At 46.0% G+C, this 18,488-nt stretch overlaps 1 protein-coding gene across 3 annotated transcripts in view; it reads right to left on the reverse strand.

The window, feature by feature from the left end:
• The window catches only part of TDP1 (tyrosyl-DNA phosphodiesterase 1), a 75,324-nt gene that overhangs the window by 15,088 nt on the left and 41,748 nt on the right, over window positions 1-18,488 (reverse strand). For all 3 annotated transcript variants that reach the window (XM_024736357.1, XM_024736360.1, XM_024736358.1), the window contains one exon: window positions 2,644-2,746. In XM_024736357.1, the coding sequence (XP_024592125.1) occupies window positions 2,644-2,746 (103 nt within the window). The remainder of the gene's footprint in view (window positions 1-2,643; window positions 2,747-18,488) is intronic.

The raw sequence follows: 18,488 nt of genomic DNA on the forward strand, positions 1-18,488 counted from the left end.
CGGGGTTGGGAAGGAGAGAGGCGTGCGGGGCAGACCCAAGCTTGCGCAGTGACTATAAATGCAGAACCCCTGGTCACAGGGCCGAGAAGCCATGTGGTGGAGTCACAGCAGGGGCGGCAGCCCAGAGAGCCTGCCTGCTGCCCGGGCCCCAGAGCCGGCCGGCCCGTCCCCCCCCACATCTCGGCTGTTCCTCCCTTCCTTTGATTCCATGACTCTCCCCCTTCTATGGGCCTATGTCAGCTCAAGTTCGTGTCTATAAAATGCACCTAAAAGAACTCGGACACGCACTTTGAGCCCTCTGGGTTCTGCACGCTCAGGCCAGGTGCCCTCCTCACATGTCTGAGCACCCAAGCTCGCACCTGGGACGTCTCTCAAACAAGGCGTCTGCTTCACCTCTGACCTTCTTGCTCACTTGACCCTTAGCTCCTTTGGAGGCAAGGTCAAATACTTGTGTACTGTCCACACATCTCATCTCAGCGCTTTGCTCAAGTCATTTATGATTTGCTAAAGGACACGACGATCCGTCCAGATGGGAAAAAGTCTGATAGCAAGACAGCGGCAGTGTGTGGGTCCTCGTTAATGCTGTGGAGCAAGCCTGCTGTAAAGCACTGCTCCCCGTGGGATCTGCATGTTGAGATGCCATGGAACCGTCTGCTGGAGAAGCCACTGTCTCAGTATGTCAACTACACGGGTCCCCCTGCTGGGGGCCTCGCTCTTGAACCTGCTGGCACAGGACAGGGTGGGGGTGGGGGAGTCCATTTTTTAATATTCTTGCCTGATGGTCTTTATAAATAACTAAATCTCTACTTTACCTAGAATGCACTCTAGTGGGACTTGCTCTTATTCCAAAAGTATAGGAATAATAGCCTAGTCTAGAGTCGATTTGGGGATTCTAAATGATTATGCCCACTCTTTCTCTAACGTACAGACAGAAACAATATTAGAGGTAAAAATTAGTAGCTTAGAAGGGTTGAGTGGTCCTGGAAATGCAGTATACTTCTTTCCTAGCATCATTTTTATGATGAGGGATAAGGTCAGAACAGTTAGAAATGACTAGAATTTTGCAAATGCTGACATGAAAAGCCAAACAAGAGCAACGCGGAATTTATTCCTTTACTTAGGTGATTATTGGGAGCTAATTCTAGCTTGAGTTCGAAGCTACAGCCACTGTAATCACACCACATGACTGTGTATTATTACCCCGGTGCTGAGAATCTCCTACCTCCCTGTGATACAGCTGAGAGATCACAGGTGGATCAGTTAGAGACGGAGGCTTGAGAGCTAGATCCACTCAGCGGTGGAACCTTAGGGAAGTCACCTCCTTGTCTATGGAAACCATCTACCGACGGGGCTGTGGAGGTGGTGATCTTTAGCTGAAAGCAGCATCAGGATCTGCTGTTTGACTCTATGGGAAAGAAACAGAAAGTGCTAGAATCTGCTCTCAGGAGAGGCCTGTGGGACAGTTCAGTAGTGAAACCCTCTGAGACGGAGAAAAGGATGGATAAAGAGTGGTGAGGGGAGAAGAAAGGGAGAGGGGAGCTCTTCCCCAGAGCATGCGTGAGAAAAGGAACAGTGGAGAGGCCTGTCAGGCTGGGCAGGAGGGCAATCTCAGCTCGCCTTGAGACGATGCCCACACATCACAGGGCCTGGATATAAGTCTCGGGACAAGCACACAGCTCTCCCCTGGCTAAGTCTTCTGGTCCAGTCCAAGTGGTTTGCCGTGGGGCTGCATCATGTATGTGTTTAGCTCAACTAGAGCAAGTGGCAAAAGAGAGAAGAAAAAGAAAGCATTACACATCACATGGTGTGGGCAGTTCCAACTGCATCCACCAATGAGTGCGTGCCAGAGTGGGGCTGGGGGTGAGAGGTGGTACTGGGGACGCTGTGTGCCTCTTAAAGAGGGAACAGCTCTCTGGGCCAAGAGGAATTCTAGTGTTGAGAGAAACGCACGGCTTGTAAAACCCAGTCCCTACACAATAACTAACTACTCTGCTGGGTGTTCAGCTGCAGAAACTGAGCGCTGTTCCAACGCCAGGATGCAAGCTGGCTGTTCCGGTGCCCTTCTGGGGGGCTTCCCAGCGAGCCTGGTAACACGTCCTCTGCGACCCCCGGGACTCTGTTTCTAGCAGATGCTGTGAGCTTCCCTGCCTCCCTCCCGGCTTGTGCTCAGGCCACTCCTCCCACGAGGCTGCCCTTCCCCCGCTCCTCTCCGAGGACGGAGAATCCTCAGCATCCTTCGTTGCCCCCAGGCCGAGCAGCTTCTGAAGGCGGTCTCCAGTCACCTAGAACAAGCCTCGCACTTGGCTGACTCATCCCTTTGGTGACTTGTCACTTACTACCTTATAGTAAATTTTCACATGCTGGTTCACAATCTTCATTTAAAGGTTGTTATTAACTTTACCCAAAGCAATGCCTTTGATCACTAATCTGGAACACTCCTTGAGAGCAGCGATCCCCTCACACCCAGAACAGTGATCGGTGAATAAATTCATCGGCTCGAGCCTGCGGCTAGGAGCACAGGCTCCGGGTCAGTGCACAAGCTTGCGACCTCCTGACCTCGGGCAGGTCATCGAGACTCAAGAAGAGAACACAAACCCCCATTCGCTTCACTCATGACCAATCATCTATCAAGTGTGCACTTACAAATGCTGATGGGAGGAAAAGGACGCCGAGCTCATAGGAGCGGATCATCAGCTGGGCGCCGTTCTTCTCTAACGCTCCCCAGGCGGCCTTGGACAGATTGGCGCTGCGGGGACAAGGACAGGGAGAGGATTGACTCAGTGAGGCGTTTTAGCGCAGGTCAAACTCCCACAGCTGCGAGAGCGACAGTCAACGCCCGAGAGCCGCAATCATGTCCATTCAGCTTCTGGCAGAGTCCTGCATTTTGGGAAATGGAATGTAAATCCTGCTGTGCTATATAATTCTCAAGATTTATCCAACTGCTTGGTGAGAATGTAAATTGATACAGCCACTATGGAGAACAGTATGGAGGTTCCTTAAAAAACTAAAAATAGAACTACCACACAACCCAGCAATCCCACTACTGGGCATATACCCTGAGAAAGCCATAATTCAAAAAGAGTCATGTACCAAAATGTTCATTGCAGCTCTATCTACAATAGCCAGGACATGGAAGCAACCTAAGTGTCCATCAACAGGTGAATGGATAAAGAAGATGTGGCACATATATACAATGGAATATTACTCAGCCATAATTTATCCAACTGCTAATTAGAGATAGCTTCACCCTCACCTGCGTTTTCCCCGAGAGCAGCTATTAAAATAATTATCCTTCCTTAGAAAGACCCCCACCCCAAAACCCCTTTCTTCTTCACGACCCTGCTGTAGCCCTAGACAGGAGATCTCATTTTGTTGTATATAAAAGTAGCTTAAGAAAAAAAACTATGTCAAGGAAATGCAAATCAAAACCACAATGAGCTATCACCTCACACCTGTCAATGGCTATCATTAAAAGGACCACAAACAACAAATGTTGGCAAGGATGTGGGGAAAAGGGAACCCTGGTGCAGAGTTAGTGGAAATGTAAACTGATGCAGCCACTATGGAAACAATATGGAGGTTCCTCAAATAACTAGAAATAGAACTACCATGTGATCCAGCAATCCCACTCTGGGGTATATATTCTAAGAAAACAAAAACACTAATTTGAAAAGATACATGCACCCCCCTGTTCATAGTAGCATTATTTACAATAGTCAAGATATGGAAGCAACCTAAGTGCCCATCACAGATGAATGGATAAAGAAGATGTGGTATATATTAGCGGTCCCCAACGCTTTTGTCACCAAGGACCAGTTTCGCGGAAGACAATTTTTCCACGGACCGGGGTGGGGGGGGGTTGGTTTCAGGATGATTCAAGCGCGTTGCATTTATTATGCGCTTTATTTCTATTATTATTACGTTGTAATATATAATGAATAATTACACAACTCACTATAATGCTGACAGGAGGCAGAGCTCAGGCGGTAACGCGAGCAGTGTGGAGCGGCAACTGTAAATACAGATGAAGCTTCGCTCGCTTGCCCGCCACTCACCTCCTGCTGTGCGGCCAGGTTCCTAACAGAACTCAGTCACGAAAAATGAAAAGTTGCCATCTGTAACAACATGGATGGACACGGAGGGTATTATGCTTATGAAGTCAGACAGAAAAATACTGTATGTTACCACTTATACATGGAATCTAAAAGATAAACCACTATAAATATAACAAACCAGAAAGAGACTCACAGATACAGAGAACAAACTAGTGGTTACAGTGTGGAAAGGGAAGTGGGGGGCAAGACAGAAGTGGGGGATTAAGAGGTACCACCTACTGTGTACAAAATACATAGGCCACAAGGGTATATTGTATAACACAGGGAATAGAGTCAATATTTTATAAAAACTATAAATGGAGTATAATCTATAAAAATATGGAATCACTATATTGTATACCTGAAATTAATATTATAAATCAACTATACTTTAAGTAAAAAAAAAAAAAACTCTGTCAATATAATCTTACAGAGTAGTATCTTAAGCTTCACATTCCCTTTTCTGCCTTTGGTTTTGGCCAGGGAGTGCTAATTTCTACTTTCAATCAAAAGAAAACAGCTCCAAGGGCACTAGATTGGTATTTGTATCCAGAAAGAAATAGTGCCTTTAGTTTCATGTTTTATGTGGACAAAGAGTGTAGATATGGCTGAAAATCACACGATGCAGTGGGAGGAAGAGGCTTGGACCTGACCGGAGGCACCAGGATGCGAGCAGGATGCCCAGGAGCAGAGATGAAACAGCTCCGAGGCATCTTTAGAAACTCTCTCCTGCAGCAACTCAGGCCGAGAGCACTCATCCATCCATTAATCAGTGTAAACTCACTGGGACCATTTTTTTCAATTAGGCTCACCCAAATTCTATCTCATTTTTAGAATGGAGAGTAAAACCTCAGCTACTTAGACCCTTAAAGCCTGACTTTGTGGATAACAGAAAGATTCATGAAAGATTCATTCACTGGGGCATCAGCCACTCTCCTGAGCCAAGGGCTGGGACTGCCGTCGTGGGGATTGAAGCCAAGGAGAAACAGGCATCAGTGAGGCAAAAAAAACGCTCTCTGCTCAGCATTCTATGGGAACAGACAAGGAGGAGTATGGAAGTCAGAGCTAAGGAAGCTCTTAAAGCAATTAAGCTACAACTTCAAAAAAAAAAAAAGGGTACTCACAGACCTCCCTACCTTCTTAAATGGACCACACTGAGGACAGGGGACCTTTCTTTGATGCCCAAGAGCCACAATCATGAATGTGTCACAAAGACGTACAATGCAGAGGAAGTGGGAAGTTGACAATAAAGTGATATTACGACTCTAGAAAAACATAGTGGTTACAGTGTGTAACCTCTTAGTAACATAAAGTGACTGCCTGGGCTGAGGCACAGGTTTAATGGCAAAACCAATCAGTGAGCGTGAGGTGGAAGCCGTCTTCCTATGAATAATTTTTCCAGCTTTCCAGATTATCGCCTTCCTGGTAACTCCCTCAACTTGTCGGCAGAACGTTATAGGCGAGAGGCACTTTCCGGAAGGCTTATTCTCACTCTTCCCTCACTAGCCACGTTTTCCTCAACATCCCAAGATCTGAGGGCTTATTCCAAGGTAAAGGTCAATGGAGATCATGAGAACATCTCCTCAGACGGTTTCCTGCAACTCTCCTTTGTATTTGGCTTCTAATAGAATTCTAAGCATCTGGAACCTTCAACTCTATCCTGAATAATGAGACTAAAAGTCTCCTGTAGGCTGTCTAGGTGATAAATTTTTATTCCTTGAAATAGCATCTTTGATACTTCTTTACACTCTGAATACACTTTGGCTCACTGGTACGCAGGGCGGCCAGCACGAGGTATATATGTGCAGACTCTGACCCGCCTGCTGTGTGTGTGGATGGGCATCCGCCAGTGTCTGGCAGAGGCACGGTGGCACCACAGGGCTGTTTATGACAAGCTTGTTTACTCCTGAAACGCCAAAGGAGTTCCAGCTTCTCGTCTTCTCCATTCAGGACCCACATCTACTGCCCGTCCTGGCTTCTTGCTGTGGCCACTACCACCCCTCAAGCTCAGTTCTCCATGACTTCTATCCCCTGCTGGCCTGAGCTGCTTCTCCCCCCAGTGCTGTGCTTTCATTCTGGGTACTGGATGTGCTTCATCACCTAAGAGCGTTGGGGTCTGAACTGACTTTGCATTCTCTGGGGTATCGAACCAAAATTTGTAAGTTGGAGAACTTCGGAGGGTAGGATTCTGGATGTCCTGCGTTGTACTGTCCATCAGAAACTCTGCCCAAGCCTTTAAGAAAGTAATGGTGAATAAAACAGTGGCTTCTGGGGGATGGAGGTGTGTATTAGTCACGGTTCAACCAGAGAAGCAGAACCACTTTGTGTGTGTGTGTGTGTGTGTGTGTGTGTGTGTGTGTGTGTGTGTGTGTGTGAAATATACAATGTATGTAATTTACAAGAATTTGACATCAGGAAAGTAGTTGTGAGAGCCAGTAAAGCAGTCTGGGTAACGTTGCTGTCTTTGCCCTAGAGCCACAGCTTGAGGTCTGCAGGGTGGACAGAAGCCAGAGGATGAATACACAGTGGAGGACAAGCCAGAACCACAGGCAACGAGATGAAGCCACATATACAGGCTCAAACCATGTCTTTTCGTGCTGCCTCTGGCATCGAGGGTAGGGTGTCCTGCAGAAGCCGGGCCCTCACCAGAGCTAAACGCACATACCTGGCGAGGTCCAGGGTTAGAGAAGTTGCAGCAGGACCAGGAGAAAATGCAGCAATGCAGGGCCAGCTGCCACCTCACGCCAAGGTGAGCCAGCCCAAGGTGACAATGTGTGGGTTATCACGACAGCGCACTTCGCATCTGCCCTCTAAATCCCCACAAGAATCTCCTTTGGGGCCCATCCTAACCAGAAACATACAAGAAAACTAACCAGAAACGTACAAGAAAAGGGACTCTGCAAAATGTGGTTCAGCCCTGGTCCAGCCCAGAAAAGGGACTCTGCGAAATGTGTAAAACTGACACATTACAAAGCCTCCACAGGGTGGGATGTTTTTTTCCTGAGCGCCTGCTAAGCTGACCAACGGTCAGTTATTCAACTGGGCAGTTTATGGGCCCCTTAATGACCAGGAGCTCGGCTGTGGTCAGTTCTCTGCCACGGCCTGCAGAGCGTGGCTGTAACTAGAGATCTCATCTCAGCCCACACGATGGGAATTTTGACCCACAGTTTAAAGCTTTAAGAGTAAATTTAAACTAATAATGTATAACAGAGAATTCCTGAAAGAAAGCTCAGTAAAGCACAGGAATGCCACATAAGGGACACGGTGAAGAAAGGAAGGCCAATGCTGAGAACAGCTCCCTGGACCCCAAATCAGGAAAGAGGGTATCGCCCACAAAGACACCCAAAGGCACTCCTCTTCCTCCCGGGCCTTAGCTTCTCGTCTCTAGAATGAGGGATTTCAGCCGATGAGGCCAAAAATCCCTTTCTAGACAACAGTCTACAATGACTAGAGATGTCCATACTCGCCTCTAACTAACTCAGTCCCTCCACCTACATACTCCAACCACGAAGATAAAATCCATGATAACGTGTTGGGAAAACAGCCACGCAAGAAAGGAGAAGGGAGCAACGAAGGTGATCTCTGGGCCGACCCTGCAACGGCATCTGAAAGCTTAACATGTCATAGCAGCAGCAGCGGGAGCCATTACCTCCAACCCCAGCCTGAGCAGTGGAGCGGCTGACGGAGTTTACTTCTAAGATTCTGTTGCAAGGTGTCTGAATCCCTGAGGATGACTGCTGCTTTGGGAAATGTGTCCTTTGATACAGCACTTCTTTCACGGTTGGTACCTGATGTTGGCAGTGGCTGCCCAGAGCGCAGAGATGCCTAACAGACCGAGCTTTTAGCCACGCATCCTGGAGGACGGGGGTGGAGGAGCAGATGCTCTTACAGACAGATGCAGTAAACAGAACGTTGACAGTGGACGTGAGAGAGGATGGAGATGGAGCAGCTGGGGTGACAAGGAGGGAAAACGATCAACTTGAGCTCGTGCTGCTGTCACCCTGTCCTCAAACCCCACTGCTGCGTGCCTGTCACACTCACACACTCACACACACACACACACACACACACACTGACACTGTGAGTCACCTTCCCCTTTGCATTTGCTGTAGGTTTTCCTGTACTGTGCTTGGGCTCTGTTTCTTTTTATGTACTGAAAAAATATTTTTGAGGAAGACAGAAGATATTCTCACTGCAAAGGATGTGAGTTGTATCTAGGTACATGCAAGGAAAGAATCTTTAATTTTGATGGATTCTGTCAAATTTCTCTCTAAAACTATGTCTTAATTCTGCCAATTATCCACTTTTAAATTGTCACTTGTCTTTTTTATTGATATACAGTGTGCATTAGTTTCCCACTGCTCTTACAAATTGCCACAAATTTACTGGCTTGGAACAACACAAATCTTTGGTCTTACACTTCTGGAGGTCAGAGTCTGGAATGGGTCTTGCTGGGCTAAAACAAGGTGTTGGCAGCTTCCCTTTCTTCCCCTCCAAACCTGTTGTCTGCCTTCCACTCAAATAATATTCTTAACTGCCAAACCCCATGGGCTTCTAGACCAGTGGTTCTCAACTGGGGGTGATTTTGCCCCTAGGGGACATTTAGCAATGTCTGGGGACATTTTCTAGAGGCCAGGGACACTGCGAGATACCCAACAATGCACAGGACGGCCCCGTAACAAAGAACGACCCGGCCCCAGATGTTCAGGAGTGCCGCGGCTGAGCTACCGCTGTAGACCTCTCTGCTGTGCTATGTGGTTGTCTCCTCCTCCCCTGCCTCTGGTTTCCTTGGCTTTCCCTCCACTTGACTATTCTGGTTCTCTCCCAGCTCTCTGACTCAGCTTCTCTCAGATGTGCTGCTCTTTCCACCCCGAACCGTACCCTCTAAATTTCTGCTCTGCCCTTGGTTCCTCTCTCTTCCCTCCCACAGGGACTTTCCCACTCACCAGCTGCAACCGTTACTTTAACAAGATGACGCTCAGACCTGTCCAACTTTGATCATCAAATTTCCAAATGGGCACCTGCAACCACAAGCTGGATTTCTCCACTGGGATATCACATGGTTACCCCAAATCCAACACTCCAAAAACCGAAAACTATCAGCATGCCTTCCCCTCTGAAAACCAGCTTTCTTTTGAATTCGATTCTGTCCACAATCTCAGTCAGGCTTAGAAATCTCAGGGACTTTGGTCTTGCCCGCTCCACTGGCAGCTATGTACAGTCAGATATCAAGCTTTCTTAACCCCTTGTAACGTTCTCTTTCTCTTTCCAAGAAGATCTCCCTAGTTCAGTCCTTCCCACCCCAGACTTTAGATCCAAACGGACTGCCCTGTCTCTGGTTTCTCATTCTATGTCTTCCTCCAGTGGCTCTCCAAGTATCAATGCATCTTTTCTCCTGAAGCATATATAAAGCAAATGTATAGCCTGGCATTTAGGAAACTCCACAGTCTGACCAAGTTTATGCCCTTCAATCTTCTTTCTTTCTTTTTTTTAAAAATAAATTTATTTATTTATTTTTGGCTGCATTGGGTCTTCGTTGCTGTGTGCGGGCTTTCTCTAGTTGTGGCGAGCGGGGGCTACTCTTCGTCACGGTGTGCAGGTTTCTCATTGCGATGGCTTCTCTTGTTGCGGAGCACCAGCTCTAGGTGCGCGGGCTCAGTAGTCGTCGTGCACAGGCTCAGTTGCTCTGCGGCATGTGGGATCTTCCCAGACCAGGGCTCGAACCCGTGTCCCCTGCACTGGCAGGCGGATTCTCAACCACTGCGCCTCCAGGGAAGCCCCCCTTCAGCCTTATTCCGCAGCCTGTCTTTTCTTGACTCCCCTACCCTTAACTAAATTGATTTACCGACTGCCTCCACATCTTCACAAACACCATTTCCTTGTCCACGATGCCTTCCACCCTACCCACTCCTGTGGATAACTGAGCCCTTTCTCCTCCAGCTCTTTCAAGAAGCTGTTGATGGCTATTCCAGCCCACAGATGTCTCCCAGGACTGAATCCTGCAGATGTTAGGTGGGCAGGAAATATCTAATTAATTTGAGAAAAGAGACTAATACACAAAGGCTTAGAAGATACAATTTATCAAGACTATTTTGTTCATTGTGGTTAGAGAATTAAAAACTTTTAAACCACAAAATCTAGGGAAAAAGTCTAACCGTTGACAAGTAAGCAGGAGAGGCACAGTAGGCCAGTGGGTGACAGCAGAATCTGAGCTCACATACCTTTCAATCACAATTACAGCCAACACTGCTCATCTTCAAGTTCTGTACCTGTAAGGTCTGGTAATGCAGCTGCCTCATAAAAGTGATGTGCAGATTATATCAGATAAGGTGTGTAAAGTCCCAGGCACATACGTGTTGCTTAACAGATACTACCCATTACCATCATTGAATACTTGGCTAAATTTATGGGAGGCTGACTCTGGTCCTTCTCTCTGGTGTGACTCACCAAGCAATGGAATTCTCCAGAAGGCAGGTCCATTTGGGCCTCCTAATCCTAGGTTATAGTGGTAGATGGGTCCAAAAACCATTCATCAGATTGCTTCACCGATTCACTAACCCTATCACAGGGCCTTCCTGGTGGTGCAGTGGTTGAGTCTGCCTACCGATGTAGGGGACATGGGTTCGTGCCCCGGTCCGGGAGGATCCCACATGCCGCGGAGCGGCTGGGCCTGTGAGCCATGGCCGCTGAGCCTGCGCGTCCGGAGCCTGTGCTCCGCAACGGGAGAGGCCACAGCAGTGAGAGGCCCGCGTACCGCAAAAAAAAAAAAAATCCTATCACAAGTTCCCGAGGCAGAGATACAGTGAGCTTCTATTTTATTTTGTAAAGGATGTCCAAAGGATTTTGGTCTCCTTGATACAGACATATGCCCCCCAATTTTCAATACAGATATGAGCGATAAAGTGCCAGGAACTTAAAAGCATGGTTAAAATTATACCAATCATGCAGATGTCCAACAATCTCGTCAGATTAAGTGCCAAAAAGGACACATCACATCAGCTGTGTTTTGGGGGCTGGTATCTGATTTATAGATACAATGTATCAACAAAGAAATGCCAGCAGAAAAAGAAAAACAAAAATGATTATGACCCATGTTTTTCCAAAGATAAGCAAGAGCAGAGTCTGGAAGAGATAAGATACGTGGGTGTGCGCTTTTGCAAGTTACGATTCTGACAGATCACCAAACAGACTGAGAAATCCACTTGCAGCCTCACTTTGTTTCTCAGTCACAGGCATGTTACGACCCCCTTTTGAATCTGGATTTGGAAGCCTAGCTTTCAATCCACGGCACGGTCCAGCCTAGTGGTCAACTTAGTCTGTAAAAGAATCCATCTCTCTTTGATCCCACAGATCGAATCACACGGGCTTAAAAAGCCATCATGTCGGCATACAGAATCCAGAATGACAAAAAACACTGTCAAGCGGAATCAAAAGTTGCTTTTCAAATTTCGGGTCAAAACTGGTATTTAGAACACCATATCAAACAATGTCAGTGTATATTTAATACTAACCAATGTGATAACCCAAAACTGATTGCTATTTCATTTTCTACTGAAACGTTCCATTATTTTGGTCCATCTCCTATAGTGGAAAGGCAAAATAAGAACTTGGAAAGAGCAACAGGTTCATAAGATCTGAGTTTTGGTTTTGGTCAGCTGTTACCTTGGGGTTACATCCTTTGGGCACCAATTTCTTTGTCTATAATATGGGTTTAACACCATCTGTTCACTTCACTGGGTTATAATGAGGAATGAATAAAATAATCTAGGTGAAAGTGCTTAGGAAATTTGGAAAGTATTAATACTTTGAACAGATCCATGAAATTTTGTTAGAATAGGCTCTGGGAGGCTATCTACTGTAATATATTTTTAACTTTTTTTTTTTAAACCTGGAGAGTCCTTTGTTCAAAGGAAACATTTAAAGCAGGACAGTGAGCTCTTAAAGTGGTTTCCAGGACCCTTAGGGCTCCAGGGACCACAGCCCCAAACCACTGATCTAGTCCAGCCCCTGGTTTCCCACGTGAGGAAACAGCTTAGAAAACGGAAGGAGCTGTGGAGAGCAAGGGTGTGGCTGCAGGCAGTGGACTGTTTATAAGCCAGGTAGCACTGAAAGGTCTCATGAATAGCCAGTATTTGGTCAATTCCCTTAGAGACCTTGAAAGGCTTTCTGAAGAAGATCCCTCCCTGAGCCCCCAAACAAAGTCTGTGACGTTGCTCAAGTACCTCGCCTTTGCTTCCCTGGGTCCCACAGCGGGGCAGCCTCTGGGAACCTCACAGCCAATAGCACCAAGTACTGATGCTGCAGAGCCAACAAGTGGTTTCCACAAAAACCTTCCGAGACGGCGTGAGGGGCAGCCTCCTTGGGGTGAGCGACCAGCTCCACGAACTTTGCCTGCATCTGTAACTTTCCCAGAGAGTTCCGTTCACAACCTTGCAGGTAACCCAATTCTTCCAGCTTCCTCCCGCCCTGCTCTCATCAGCCTGTTCCTCTGGATTCTTCTGTAAGGTTTCTATTGCGAACGCCCCTCTGCTTTTCCCTTCTGTGGCCACCTTTATAGTCTGTGTCTGGAACTCTGCACCAGTCTCTCAGTAGTTTTCTCTGCCCCCATGCTTTATTTCCTCTATTCTATCCCATAAACCAATTCCAGAAAGTCATGACTTAGAAGAAAGAGCCGTTCAAGTGCTGGTTCGACCATGTCCTCGATGAGCAGCCTCAGCTCTGCACCTGTTTCTACATTCATAACATACCTGCTCCACTTAGATCTCAGAGGTCACGGGGATGGCCTTATCATGGGAACAGTACATCAGTTATAAAGCCTTGAACAAGGACAGACACTATCAGTAACATTAGCAAAACACTGTTGGCGATCTCACTCCCTTGTTCAAAGGCATTCAGTGCTCCCTACCTGCGAAGCCTCAAGTCCTCTGCCCGTCAGGCCAGCGCCACAAGCCCTGCCCCATCCACTGGTCAGGCTGCCCTCCCACCCCACAGCTCTCCGTGCCAGCCCAGACCACCGCCCCCTCTGGCAGCGCCCCCTGACTCAGGACTTCAAAGTACATGATTTCTTTTACCTAATGTTCCACCTCGGCCTATCAAACACAAAACATGCCACGTCCCAAAGCTTCATCTAGTTATTTTATGCAGAAGTGATCTCTCTCTTCTCTGAACCACCACCCCTGCATTACTGCCACCCTGGATGCCCTGAACTGCCACAGGGTAAACTGTGAGTTCCCCAAAACACACACACGTGCACACACCTACCTACATCCCGATCAAGCTCTCGGTAGATGGGCAGATCTAGTGATCAATATCCCAAGCTTGGGGACGTCTGCAGGCCCATAGGCCCACCACGGTATCAAGAATAGGTACTGAATGTGCGTCTGCAAAGGAAGAGCAGGTGAGCAAAAGACTGAATGATAAGGGACTTCAAAGCAATGTGGGATGACAGGTACATCCAGAAGATCCAGGCTCTAGGCGGCATGAACCACTATGCAGGGTGGTTGAGTTTGGTATGAACAGTGTAGATGGGCAGAAGCCAGAGGACTCAGGCGCTCGAGAAATCCGTCAGGTGCCCGGATGTTGACTAGCAAGTGGGAACTGATGACCAGGATGAAGAAGTGTTTTAGGAGAACCTGGAAGGTTTAAGCACTGGACCCTACCAAAGCCTGGCACAGACCGGATGCTCACAAGACTAACAGAGGCAGGACACACAAAGGCTAGGAAGAAGCAGCATCAGGCCTCTCACGGCCAGCCACACTGTCATCTGAGCTTGTGCAGCAGGGGCCACAAATGACAGCTATGGCAGAAACCACAACCTTCACTGAGCTGGGGGTGGAGGGTGGGGAAGCTATGGCAAAGCGATGGGTAGGAAGTCAGAACATTTCATCGAAGGGCCAGGAGAGAAGAGTCGGGGAAAGGCCTGGCTCCGCAGTGCTGCAGGTTGTTAGCGGGGAGGAAGCACGATCTGACAAGTTGCTCTTAGGAAAGGGGGCTGCAGTGAGTTTTTGAGCTGCGTGTTCTCGCCAGAGACTTAGCCAGCAGTGCTGATCCTGAAGCAGAAGGCAACAGGGCTACACCAGCTAGAACACAAGCTCCTTGTGGGCAGGGACCATGCCTGTCTTGTTCATCATCCATCACCAAAGCATAGAGCAGTGTCTGGCACACAGGCAAGAAACATTCCTGCTAGACTCTCTGGGTTTGAATCCTAGCTCTACCACCTTGCCTACTGGGTCACGTTATTCAAGGTCTCTATGCTTAATTTTCGTATCTCTAAAATGAGGATTATGGTACCTAGATCTCAACTGGGAGGATCAGATGAGTCAGCATTAAATAAGTCAGCATATAATAAGCACCACACAAGTATTTGTTATCATTTGTGAGGCGGCTTCTTTGGAGGCCAGTTCCTGGTGCAGAGCTCCCAGACAGTACCTCGTCATCTCTAGCCACAGGTACAACTTGTCACTAGCAATGCCAGTGTACGAAGGGTCTAGAGGCCCTAGGCTGGGGGTCTCAAGCTTTCTCCCATCAGGGATAGTGCTTCAGGAGACTTGCTCCCACAAGCATGAAAAGTGGCATGTACTGACCTTGGTCTACTTGTACCAAAATGCAAGAAAGTGAGGGACCTTGAATCATCTCTAACATATAAAGGAAGTCATTTGCAGACTTTCATATATAATAATAATAACCATTATTTGTAACCAAGTACTTGAGACATACCATCTTGGAGCTGTAGTGCCAGGCAACCAAGTCTACTCCGATAACATCGATGAATATTCTTCTGTGTGATCCAATCTGATTTTTACCAAAAAGCTCAGACAAAGGAGGAAAAAGACTATTTGTTTCAGAATCAAAGGAACAGGCATAAGAGAAACATTGCACAGCTATGTGGAAAAGCAGAGGAGAGGAGAGTCTCCTTTATGTTTCCTCAAAAAGCCACAGTCGTTTTCTAGTCAAGCACTTGTCTTGTTTTCCCCTAAAGTGGCAGCACTAACATTTCTACTCACCCCGACCATCCTGCGATGCCTGTCGGTTGCTAGGCAACTGTAACAGGGATCGCTGCTCTCTGCCCACCCACAATGCACAGCTTTCATAATTGTTCTCACTGGGTTTGCCAATTACTCCTAGCCACTACCTTCTCAGCCAAGGTTGCTTCTTCAAGCTCATCTTCTTGCCTGCTTGGTCCTGTGGTAAAATTTAAACACTGTATTTGTCATTATGTTCCAGTAATTCCATAACAGGCTGCCCATCAAACATAGGATGATTTCACAGTAGCATGGAGAACTATAAATAGCTTTCCATAATAGCAACCAGACAAAAGCCAGCCAATAAAACATTCTAATAAGTTCAAGCTAAAGTGCTAGTTTTAAGTTTCTTTGAACACATTCTTCTGGCTGAATATACTTGCCTTGATTATATAGAATAATTATGACCAGTTTTTAGCTTAACCACATTGAGTTGAGAAAAGGCTATACCTATGGAAAATCTTTAGGTCACATACTACACATCCATATGTCATATAAACAAAACAGATAAAGTTTTGATAAGCTTTCTTGACTCCCTAGAGGCCTAATGAACATGACCTTAATAATAACACGTGGTTGTCAGTAGCCAGTAAAAACCAAGTAGTTGACTAACATCATCATACATCATACCGTTTAACGGGTAACCTTCACACTTACTTCCTATCTTCCTCCTCTGAGCATTCCATAAGTGAGAAAAGGCTCAGATTAGAAATAACTTTCCCAGGGGTGGCGGTGGTGCTGTGATGAACTGGGAGACTGGGATTGACATGTATACACTAATATGTATAAAATGGATAACTAATAAGAACGTGCTGTATAAAAAAATTAATTAAATAAAATTCAAAAGAAATGACTTTCCCAAAATTTGAGAGGCAAGGCTAGTAAGCGGCAGTCCCGAATTAGGACATGGATCTTTGGACTCTACCTCAGGGCCATTTCCTCCACAGTATGAAGGCTGATTGGATAAAATCATCTGAGGTACCTGAGTTTGAAAGGGCTGATGAGGTTAAAGCTAAGAAACTAGCAATAGTGGTTTGGGGTTGAGCAGAATGGCTGGGGAACAGGAGTGGGATGACAAACCTGCTCTGCACACCCTTGTTCTATGATGTGTGGATATAATTTATTTGAACAGAAGTTCTGAAAAGGGCGCTGATTCAAATACGTACTGGTCCCTAACCATACGCTGGGCACAGTGTTAGATGCTGAGGATAAAGGTGAGTAAGACCTGGCACCCACTCTCAAGCAGCTCATAATAAATTGAGGCCAATGGATGCCCAAAGACCAACAAGGGAGATGTAAAAGGACCAGGCAAGAGGTGCTTGAAAACACAAAGGAAAAACAATGAATCATGTCTGCTGAGCTAGAAGAAGTTGCAAAGGGGAAGATTTGAGACCAACCTTAAGAATAAGCTTAAGTTAAAAAAAAAAAAAAAAAAGGATAAGCTTAAGTGTTCTGGACAGTACAGAAAGGAAAACATACTTAAACCTGAGAAGCGGTCAGAAAATGAACGGTACTGTAGTTAGATTAAGAGGGATACCACACATTCATTCAAAATTTCCTGAGCCACTGCAGACCAGGTACTGTAGTAGGTGCTATACTTAGTGGTCTGAAAGAAAACAGACATTGCACAAAATTACCAAGTGTCAGGAAGAGCATTTTCATAGGAAAAGAAGTATGGGAATCATTTTCTCTTAGAGTAGAACAAAAACTAACATATACAAGTCCAATCACGTGGAAACTTCTTTAAAAATGGTTTTAGTGCAGATTGGGGTGATGTGGCAGCTCTATACTAAAGCACTACCCAGGATCTATAAAAAAGGTTTTCGGTCAGAATCCCAGTCACAACACATCATGAAAGAGAGGAAATGAAAACGTTGTGATTTTTGTGTATTTAAAAGGATAAATAAAACAGAAGATGAAAACTATATTAAGGCTAGCATTTTTATAAGATTTCAGTCCCTGATCTTCAAGCCAGTTTCCACATTTGTGAAATGTCAACTGGGTAAAACCAAGCCCCTATGACCAGGAAGCCAACATCCTCTACTTACGACGGGTACAGAAATGACCAGTGACCATTATGCACACACTATAGGAAATATGAGAAGTACACTTCTAAAGTGACGAGGTTTTTTGTGTTTTTTTGGAAATTAGATCTCTTAGGATCCTACTTATCTTTTATAAGACTTACTGTCATTATTTTTTAACAACTCTACACATCCTAGTGAATGTGGTTCTCCAAAGCAATCATGCTGCAGGGTTATTACCTCACTCCAATAAAGCTGCCTTCTTTGGCTCCAAATAATGCTAGAACTTCGCTTCTTAAACAGCCTCTAGAGCCTGAGGTTCAGTCTTTTGAGTATATTCAAGGGGCATTTCCCTTAACTATGGAAAATAAACCTCAAGTTTAAAAATAGTAAGAAATTATTTCAAGTCAAGACTGGAGAATAAGATGGATGAATTAAGCTGGGGAATGAATACCAATGAGGCTGGTGGAGGGCAGAACTGGAAGACAGCCCCCAAGATTTCTGCCCCTGCCCCCGGTGTACGTATCCAGTATAATCCCCTCCCCTGGAGTGTGAGCAAAAATTGTGAGTACGATGGGATTTCATTCCCATGATTAGGTCACTAATCCCTTGACTTTTAAGTTAATCAAAAGGTTTGGGATAATCCTGGGTTGGCCTGACCTAATCAGGTGAAACCTAAAAGGAGGGACTAGGCCCTTCCTGAGGAGAGATTCGCCTGTTGATTTTGAAGAAGCAAACAGCTATGCTTTGCCATAAGCAACTAAATTCTGCCAACAACCAGTGAGTTTGGAAGAAGACCCTGAGCCTTAGAGGAGATCATAGCCCTCCCTGGTCAACACTTTGATCCTGGGCAGCTAACCCATGTCCAGACTCCTGACCCACAGAAACTGCAGGATACTAAATCTGCATTGTTTTCAGTCACTCAGTTTGTGGTAACTTATTACAAAGCAACAATAACCTTATACAAGGCCTAGAACAGAAGCATGTCTATTAAGAAACAGTACTCGTTAATGTGCCATGTAAACTCATTCTGAAGGAAATTCCAAAGAGTGGCAAAAGGATTTGAGCAGTGGCAGTATTCTTCATAAAATATCTGGTTTCAAAAGGTGACCACCTTGAAGGGCAACACTTGTTTGGACATGCAATTCTGGCTTATTAAAAAAAAGAAGTCTCATTTTTAGGTTAGAGTCAAAATTCACATTGCTTATCATCCATCTTGCTTATTACTGTTATATTTTTTTTCTGGGAAATCTGTTTTAGTAAAAGGTATTTATTCATCCCAAACGTGAACATTAACATGGAGGGGTAATAGGTCAAAGTAGTAAAGTGTCAAAAAAAAAAGGGAGTTA

Source organism: Neophocaena asiaeorientalis, unplaced genomic scaffold (assembly GCF_003031525.2).
Source record: "Neophocaena asiaeorientalis asiaeorientalis breed wild unplaced genomic scaffold, Neophocaena_asiaeorientalis_V1.1 scaffold152, whole genome shotgun sequence".
NCBI classification, from domain to species: Eukaryota; Metazoa; Chordata; class Mammalia; order Artiodactyla; family Phocoenidae; genus Neophocaena; species Neophocaena asiaeorientalis.